General features: G+C 38.2%; 1 protein-coding gene across 1 annotated transcript in view; it reads right to left on the reverse strand.

The window, feature by feature from the left end:
- Positions 1-6,111, reverse strand: part of RXFP1 (relaxin family peptide receptor 1) — a 51,171-nt gene extending 45,060 nt beyond the window's left edge. The window contains exon 1 of the mRNA XM_049834112.1: positions 6,033-6,111. Within this exon, the coding sequence (XP_049690069.1) occupies positions 6,033-6,081 (49 nt within the window). The 5' untranslated portion in view covers positions 6,082-6,111. The remainder of the gene's footprint in view (positions 1-6,032) is intronic.
- Positions 6,112-10,400: the final 4,289 nt, after the last annotated feature.

The following is a 10,400-nucleotide window of genomic DNA, read 5'->3' on the forward strand; positions in this document are numbered from 1 at the left end:
TCTGGAGGAAACAACTACTTTTTAAAAATTTTGACCAAATAAAGCCTCAGGATTGCTACAGAGTACGTGGGTGGAACACAATGGCCTGCGGTATACAGGACTGGGTGATTTAACAACCTCTCTGGATAAACTCTGCTAAGTGATCTCATGTGCACAAGTCCTGCAGGATCACTGTAGCTGCTGCTGGGCTCTTCCTCCCCACTGCCCAGCCACTCTCTTCTCCTGACATCAGGTATACAGGGCCAACTTGCCCTCCCAGGGCTGGCTCTCCCCAGCAGGTGACAGCTGATCGCTCCAGAGACTCATTCAAATCCATATTTTCCCATCAGTCGTTCTTCCTGGTATCTGTATCTTGCCCTGTCATGTAAGTCAACTGCATGCTGGATCCCTCATGAGCATTGAAGGCAACACAGCAGGTAGTGAGCATAACACTGTGCATTACTACTTTGCATACACAAAGTCACTTCCTTATGTGCGACATCAGTTATTAGCAGCATATATTCAAATTCTGTCACAGATCTTTAAATTCCATACATTTCTGCAAACACAGCTCCATATGATACTACAGGCATTTTATCTACACTTTGGTTAGTCTTCTAATGGATTACTAACACACTGCTGCTTAGTCTACAGTCTAACCACTTACAGTATTAACCTTCCTCATTAGTTTAGTCATACAGCTACAATAATTAAACTTCCCATATTTAAGTCCTCACAGATTGCTTAGATTACAGTTTAGAATATGGTATTATTGTTCAGATGGAGAGCTGAGACATTAACATATGTATGGCAAGCGTTTCTGCTAATTTTAGGTTCCTGCTTTCAGAATCAGTTTCACAGATTACTTAAAGCACAGCTTTTACAGATTTCAGTGGCAGCTGTGAAATGAACACTGCCACATCAGGATGATCAAGTAAAAAACCTGGAAAACCTGCCATATAATTATTATCCACTTACAAAGCATTTAGAGCATCACTGTCTGGGGCAAGAAAGGGGAACAGAAATCAGTTTGCCAGAGCAGAGGTCAGTTGCCTTCATCACACGGCCGTCATTTTGTAATCTCCAGCCTCATTCACTTTTTATCTTCTACAGCAAATGAATAAAGGGTCACACAGGCAGTGTAATTCACTATAACTTTGTGATTCATTCTTCAAATGCAGTACATAAACCACAAGTTTCTGTGGAGTTATAGCATGAGGAAAACTTAGTATGTGCACATAGGACTAATTAAGATTGCATCCTTTATCTCTATTCCTAAGCACTGAGTTCGCAAAATTAGTAACATTCTTTGACATAGGTAACATCCTGGGATATTAAAAGAGGAAATTGGTTTTCCTCTGACATTTCATAACATGACACCATGCTGCATCACTAGTTCAGATCCTTTAGCCTGCCAGACCTTCCGTGTTTGAGAGGCTAGAGTGATCCGATAGCATATTACCAGCCTCTGAGCAGAGGTGTTATGCAGGAGACATTTTGCTAGAAGACAGTGAGCAACAGGACAATCTTGAGCTTCCTTCTGGCTTTGTAGCACAGTGCTCACCCCACCAAGCACAGCTCCCTTTTCTGCTCAGTCCCATCTTTTCCTCACCCTGGCTGCTTACCTTACTTTCATCCTTTCTTGCCTACTCACTACCTACTTCCCATCCTCTCCTCCTCTTCTGCCTGCACAGGGTCCCAGTTCTGGTCTCACTACCCTCTGAGTTTATTGTTCAGACACTCCACTCTTGGAGCTCCTTGTCCTTCTCCTTCAGTTAATTCACTGTTCCCTGCTGGCTCCCTCTTTCACATCCCTTTCCTCAGTCTCTACCCTCCTAGACCAACAGCCTTTCTGATTTCCATTTTCCCTTTCTAAGTTGCATTAGCCTTTTCCCTCACCTTTCTGCTCTCTTACCTCACCTTCCTCTCCCTTTAGCCCCTGCTTTTACTTTCCTCATTCAGTCCTTCCCAATACATTTGCACCTTCTTTGTCTTTCAGACACAACCAATATGACTTCCTGATCCTCTCAGCTTCCTACACCTCCCTGCCTTGAACCAGTCATTTCAAAGTCTGATTTGATGGCTTCAAAGCACAGGGCACATGGCACCACCAGGAAACCCTCACCGAGATCACTGGTGACAGTTCCTCTGATGAGTTGCACACTGGTCTCTAGCATCCAGGAAATGCATTAGAGAAGGTTAATTTTTATGCTACTGCAACTAGGCTTGAACAGGCTCATTAACTCTAGTAGGATGGCCTGTCAGAGGACTATCTCTCAGACAGTGATTTTGTAGAGGAATACTGTAGAAGTCCTTATTCATTTAAGAAAAGGTATTGCTTAATACAAGATTCCCAGAACTGTTCAACATAGGCAAAGTACCAATTCCTCACTTTCAGAAAAATGGAAATTATTTTGGTAAAGTTTTGCTTGTCTTCTTGCTTAAGGTAAAAAAATCCACATTGCACATAAAATTTCAGAGCAAATGGTTCAAGTCTGGTAGAGTTGCTATAAACAGTCAAGACAGGTTTGCAAGCTGGGTAGCCCCTAGTGCTATTAATGAAGAGGTGAAAGCATCCTTGCCCATGCAGCAGTTGCAGGCAGACCAGCCTGTGCAGATGACAATCATCTAACTTTCAGAGCTTCAGTATTATATAGACTTTTCACTACCCTCTAACTGACATTAGAGGAAATTTTCCTCAGGAAATCTAGTCTTCATCCCCGATTTTCTATAAGTATATTAATTTTTGTTGTACACATAGACATAAAAGATGCACATTATTCTTCTAGCCACAGGGAAGCCAGATTAATGCCCAAGATAAATGAAAGAAAAGAAATACCCCCAAAATTATTATTACACAATGATGATTTGAGCTTGTGCAAAGGCTGAAGTAATTTCACTTTCCTATTTACAAATCTGGAATGAATCTTAAAATCTGTTACGAACTATGTAAACAAGACCACTATTCTGCACAACCATGTCCCAAATGATTCGGGATGGTCTCTTTCCCACATTTGACAGAAAGCATTTGGTATAAGAGATCTTGGCCTTGAAAACTGCTGTCACATACATGCAGCACCAGAAGGGCTAACAAGTTTCAGATGGCTTTAAGAAAGTTTTCCTTGGCATTTTGAAGTGAGGGTGAAGGAAGGAAAAAAAACATATATATGAGGGGAAGGACAGAAAGAGGAAGGGGAACTGTAGGCACAAGCAGAAATAGGATTGGGAAACTTCAGGTAGGGGCACAGAGCATACAGGGTTAAAATAGGAACAGCCGCAATTGTTTTCCACAAGGAGCCTGCCAAATGCCTTTTGGAATTCACTTTGAATAGTTTTAGATACTAATGTTCTTCTGTTTTTCTTAATGATTGATAAATGAATTGTTTGAGAGTCTGTCACTTAGCCAAAATCCAGGAGGACAAAGTAGTTTTTTGTCCCCAGAAAGCTAATCAAAGTGACTCTAAAGACACAAATGTGCACTATTGTTGCAGCGATTACTGTTGATTATTTTACTGAGAGAAGATGTGGCAGCAGCCAGTGCAATGCCAGTCACATGTCTAAGTGGCCTGCTAGCTTTGCAAGGGGGGCGAGCCACCAGGCAGATGTTTATCCTGGCTACCCATTCAATACTGCCAGTTCCACAACTGGAGCCTGAAATGTACTTTTCTGCATGTTACAATTGATGCTGTCACGCTGGCAAAACCCATGGCATAGATGCTGCTTTGTTTTCAAAGAAACCCTCTACCTGGTATAGTATAGTCCACATGGGAAAGTGGTCAGGAAGGTGCCGAGAGTTGCTGGTTCATAAAAAGCTTGATTATTTGGATTAGTTTGATTATTTGGATTTTGGAAGGAAAGGTTTTCATATAAAAAGACTTAATGAAGAATCTGAAGGAAGAGAGTAAAATAAAAGAGCTATTGGAGTTATTTGTGTGCAACTTTAGCTATTGAATAGAAAACTAAACAGGCGTAGATTGAATTAATATAGATGGGTCAGGCAAGGCAAGTTTTTGTACAATAGATATTTCTCATTCTACTTTTTAAAGAATTAGGAGCATCTATGAGGTGTAGAAATTAAAAAAACCCACCAAACAAAACCCACCACCAACAACACACGCTCCCAACAAAACTCTACAGCTGAGCTTCTAGCAGTCTATAAACAGCAAATCCAATTTCTAAGCACAGCTATACTTATTTCAGGAGTGTTTCTTTTAATATCAGCTAGCCTAAAGACTTGAGCAAAGCTTAAATCTATTGTGCAGATGAAATCAGCCAACTTGTAGATGCGGTTACAATTCAGATTGCTGGCTGAAAACTCTGAAAGGCAGTGAAGCTATGAACTGTGCACTGAGACAGGTTTGGAGAAGTGGCACTAAACTGATTTTGGGACAAAACAGAGCACTAACAGGTGGCAGAGACTCCAGGCATGCATGTGCTTTAGTCTATGAGTGCACTTCTTCTCTCTTTGACAAATCTAGATGAGCCATTTGGTTTTCTTATAAATGTTATAACATGCTATATATGATGAGCCAATAAACACCTAAAAAGGTAATGGCCATCATACCTATAATACTAGAAGGTCTGTAATCATTCACTGTCCTCATCTGCTATCCTATTTTGCAATATGCTTCAATATATTTCAATAAGTTTTATAAATTCCACAGGTGAGATTAATTTAATCCAGCAGAAGTTATACCAACAATGATTTGCGCATCTTGTATGAATGTTTCAACATTTTACTGTTTTGGTATAGAAAACAGTAATGTGAAAGGCTTAATTTGTTGAAATCCTTTAGATTTTATTCTGCATACCTTGAAGTACTACCTTTAAATACTGGATTATTGCTCGTGGATAATGCTGGTACATATGAAGCCAGACTTTGCTCACAGGCTTGATAAAAATCTCATTATCATAGCCTGCTTAATTCCAAATACATTAATATCACTGTTTTTTCATGCTTGCAGCTCACATATTATGTATTCCTCCAAAACATAATAGAACTGCTTAGAGCTTTTCCGCAGATTTAACTAAGCTTTGCAATGGTAAAAATAACTGTAAGAGGAGCTCTATTTCCCAAACTCCTAATGTGGGCGATATCCCTTACAAATCTTATGTTAAGCAGCATAGTATGTATATGTAACCCCAAAAAGGTTTAATTTAAAAGTGGGAGAGAAAGCAAGCTATTGTCAATACAGAAGAAGGTGGCAGAATTCAACCTTATGCTCCTATTAGTTTAACAAAACAGTTGATATTGCAAAGGCTAGCTATTTAATCTGCAAAATTAATAAGATATTATTTTAGTATTGACATTGTGCAACAAACCACAATTTTAAATATAAAAATTACAGCTAAAGAAAATTATAATCATGAGGAAAATCCAACATATAGATCAATATCAGCAGCTTCACAGGGACAGCTTTACCAAAGTCAAAAGCAGCACTTATAAACAGGTTACTTGAATGAAATGAAAAAAAAACATTACTAAAGTAAGCAGAAGGTCAGGTGTAACTCCCACCACACTGAAGGGATTTGCATCTGACAGAAAACTTAAATTTAATTCAGTGTCCATCTTGCATGCTATACTGCCTATCATGCTGTATTCAAAGGGTAAAAATTCCTGCTACCTTCACAACCTACTTTTCAAGAGCTACCAATTCTAGTAGTGCTTGCACACTACTACTACAAACTACTGAACTGGGTCTAAAATGTGGATTTCACAGCATCTGAAATGAGTCACTTCTATATGTACCCTCATTAAATATTTACAGCAAGCATTCATGCAATATTTAAACTGTTTCTTATTTTTAAATTTCAGCTCATAACTATTAATAGAAACTCTCAAAGCATTAAAATAATAAAAATATCTGATCCTTACATGTAGCTAGTAACCTTGAGACACTGCATTACACTTCAATTCTATCAAAGAATAATTGCCATGAAGAACTGTAAAATAACACTGAGATATCATAGTTTTAAAAAAATCCACTACTGAAGTTTATCAGCTATCTGCTTTGCAATGTTCAAAACAAGAAAAAAAAGTCAGGTACACTTACCCTTGGTACCAATAAGCAAGAACATATAGAAGCAGCAGTCGGATGTCATATCTGTCCTTCAGCAATTCAATGAATAAAGTCAATGAACGTTGTCCCTTAAATTGCACACCAGCCAGCGCGCTGCTCGTAACAGTCTGCTTCTGACAACCTTCAGCAGTGCATGAAGCAAGCTCCCTTCTCTCCCCTGCCTTCCTCCCTTACTCTCCTTTGTGCTAGGTCTCCCTCACTCCCCCGTCTCTGGCACACACACAAAAGTTTCCAGGATCACACTGGCTCCTCAGGCTCTCCCTTTCAGGATGGGGTCTGCTCTGCGGCAGGCAAAGGCTGGGCTGTGTGCATGGACACGAGTCTGCCCTAAGGAAAGCGCTGCTGCTGCACAAAACACAATCAGAACCAGAGAATTGTCATCAATAGTCCAATTTTTTTTTTCTTTAAATTTTTTTTTTCTTAAGTCACAATACTGTAAGAGGCCTGAAAAGTAGAGTTTTATTTAGGTAAATCTGTTTGAAACCAAACATTTGCTATAGTTTAGATAAAACCTCGTGGTTTCTCAAGTAAGGGGAAGTGAAATTTATAAACACAGTCCCTTTGTAGCAATCCAGTCACTCACTGAAATACAGAAACAAACACAACGTAATTTATTTCCAATAACAGCATGTCACTAATTTTTACACATCAACCACTCTTGATGACTAATGCTAAAAAAACCCACCGGTCTGAAAGAGCAAAGAGGGATGTTCGGAAACATATACTATATGGGAATAAGATTTTTCACAGATTTTCTCCTTATTTAAATACTTTGAGACATTCCTATCTGGCCCTTGACTTTACTGTTACCAGTAGATCATGGTGTACTCCATCATATATACAGTCACACAATTAAAAATCTTTTACGATGTGAAGGCTAACACTCCTCAGCACAGCAAGATATATTTCAAAATGAGTCAGTCAGTTGAGATGAACTCAAGACAAGGAGCTAAATTTTAGCTGCCCTCAAAGAGATTCAGATTTTTTAATATTTTCTTTTTAAAAGAAGCTTGATAGATTCAACAGCTTGCCAGGATGACAAGGGTCAGGGGACACTGGTAACGTGTCAGCAGCTACATCAGGTACCTAAGGAAGAAAGCCTCTCAGACTAAGGAAACATGAGTATGCATAGACACATACATGAAACTGTGTATTTAGAGAATAGGAAAAATCTCTATCATAAGTCAAAGGCAAAGTCCACATTGTTGCTATGGTAAAGTTGTCTATAAAATAGATATTATGAACTGCCAGTCTCTTGATTTCTAGTATAAAAGAATACAAAATATAGAAGGGATTAAAACAAAAGGTTCTTGTCTATGGAAGCCCCAAGAAGTATGTTGGCATCTACTATACCTACACCAGTACTAGGCAGTGTAAAGGCAAAAATTGATTAAATGGATTAGGGACCTACAAAAAATTTCTTTATAAAGTGGGGACTAGTTTTGGAGCATATCAAGTAAAACCACACTTACCTCAAACAACTATTCCAGATTTAAGCTAACACCTAGATATTCTAGAGCTAATGCCTGAGTTCAAAAGGGCTTCCAAGGTGGGAAAGTAAGAGGAAGAAACTGAACCAAGAATGTGAAGAATAGAGAAATACACTTTCAAGGAAAATTAAAATAAAAGCTCTACCTCTTTACTGCAGGATGAGATACGACTGACATTCTAGAGAAAGGGTTTTTTTTTTCCTAGTAGTTTCCTCTGTGGCTTTCTGCTTCTGATTTAGTCACCTCTATTTGAGATGCATAAGAACCATATATGGTTTTGGAATAGACTGTTTTTACTTGATAATACATAAATTGAGCAAGCTGTTTCTTCAAAAAGCCGTCTGATCCACTACGAAAGGTCAAGATTTTCTACTTCAGAGTAAACAGGGAAAATCCCAAAATAAGGTACATACCACCCACATACATTTTCTGAAGCTCTGCCTCAATGGGTGTTGTCACTTTCCAGCCGTCCTCCTTTTCAAGGACCTCTAATAAGGATACTCATTAAAGTTTATTTTGGTTCAAACACTTGTGCTATGGAAAATCCACTGAGATCTTCCCCCTTCTAAACTTCTTATACTTTCATAATAATACATAAAGAAGCAGCAGCACTTTCCAGTTCATTCTGTCAGTGTAATTATATTTAAACCAAGAAGCTAGAGTTACAAACATGCACATTGCTGAATTCTGGAATGCAGAGCAGAAAAAGGAGAGGCAAGCTCATTACTAGAGCAAAACATTAAATAGGACATTACCAGCTTTTGCAAAACAGTTTTTGGCTTACCTTACTGAAAGCATTCTTACTTCTTTGAAGAAACACTTCTGTGCATTAGAAAGGCAATAAGTAGTTCCCTCCTGCCTAAAACATAAAAAGCTACAACATTATGGTGTTTTAGAATTCTGTTTTCAAGAAAACAATAGGCTTTATATGCTAATGCTTTACAAAGCAAAGACATAACACATCAGAATTACATCTTTGCTTCAAAAAACTTTGAGAAGACATTTGCCTTCATTAGGATGGTCAGTATTTGCTTGTTTTTCTACATACAGCAATTGTACACTTGAAATTCCAAAAACATCACAGAAAACTGTAGTAGGGGTTATCATGCAGATGTTTACTTCTTAGTTCCAAGAAATAAGCAGGTTAAACTAAATTCACTGAAATAAAAAAGGTGCCATTTGACTTCTTTACTGGTTACTGACAAATGCTTGCAGTTTGACTTTCCGTCTTCACAGTTATCTGGTACTGGTCTAAAGCACATCCAAAATTGCAGAGTTTTAAAACTGTAGGAACCTACTTGTCAGATCTGTGGGGGACCCCCCCTCCCCGCCCTGACATTCAGTGAACATTGTGCCACCCACACCATAAACTAACACAAGACATTAGTGAACTGCTTCACTAAATCAAAATAATTATGGTTATTATGTTATCAAGAAGAGTTACCTCATGTTTCTAGTGTTAGAAATTAAACTGAGTATACAGGGCTTAGAATTAAATAATGGTAATTATGAAGCACTTTCAGATAAGTGTTGATAGTGAAGTTCTAGCACCCTGTAGTCTTTTTTCTATAGTTCACATTAGGTGTAACATAGAAGAAAATTCATAGAAGTAAACAAATCATAGTTGTATGCATCACCATTACAAATAAAAATACACTAAGCTGTAAATCATTGCTACTGTAAAAATAAGTTAGAATGACTTTTTAGCTTGAAGAAAAAGGTTTACTTACCCACAGGCTGCAGCTACTCCCTCAGAGGTTAACAAACATTTCACCTCAAACTCTGACTCTAGCATGCTCAGTGTTACAGCTGATAAGCTTCAAGCAGATTCAGTACAGGTGGGAGCAAAGGTATCTCTAAGTTTTAGTCTATATGGAGCAAATAGATGCATACAAACTCTACCTGTTACCATGCTGCTTCAAGTACTGAGTAGTATGGGTCTCACAGATATTTCTGCTTTTTCCTAATGTGGGAATTCTTCTTGGTTTAATTAAGAATAGTTTCAAGGATGCTTTATGTCATGTATCAAATCAAAGACCCACAAGACAATAGGTATTTCAATGGTGATTTTATAACTAAGTTGCTCATTAAGCAAATTAGATTTTCAGCTGAAAATAATAAGTAGGTTGTCAGCTGTTTTGCTGCCCTAGTGAAACACAAGAAATGCAGAATGAAGCACTGAAAGTAAAACTGGGCCCATGTTGCCATCCGCAGTCATGAAGACTATATAGTTCATACTTAGAAATGATACCCCAAGAAGTGAACCTCTTTCTTTCTCAGCCATTGATGGCCAAACTTTAGGTTTTGAATTATAGCAATGTGAATAATTAGTGTACAGATAAGGCTTCAGAACATAGCATTTAAAATATAAATCCTCCATTATATATGTCACTCCTACAATCCAAAAGATTTAACTGTGCAAATGATCGTAATTGGCTTAATTATATTTAATCTACATTGCTTTCAAAGCTCCATCATTATGCTTTGCAGACAGTACAAGTGAGAATAAGACATTTATATTTTACAGGACAACTGTTGCCTTTGGAGGGTATATTCCTTATTTAACACCTACATCCAGGTTCCCTGAGTTCAGAGCAAAGCAAACTAAAGGACCTCTTAGGAAAAGCACAAGACTATCTAAGCAGCCTATGCACAGAAAGATAAGGAAAGACCTCATCTAAGCAGCTCTCTCCAAACAGTAAACTATACTGCAGTACCATTCTGTATCTATCTATCTCATACACTTGCAACTCAACCAGTATTGTAGGAGCGTGTTATCTTTTCCTAAAAATTACTCTTCCCCATTGCACAACTGCAGAGATTTAATAGGTTTTACCTCCCAAAACATGAA

The sequence above is a fragment of the Accipiter gentilis genome, chromosome 3 (genome assembly GCF_929443795.1).
Source record: "Accipiter gentilis chromosome 3, bAccGen1.1, whole genome shotgun sequence".
Taxonomy (NCBI): domain Eukaryota; kingdom Metazoa; phylum Chordata; class Aves; order Accipitriformes; family Accipitridae; genus Astur; species Astur gentilis.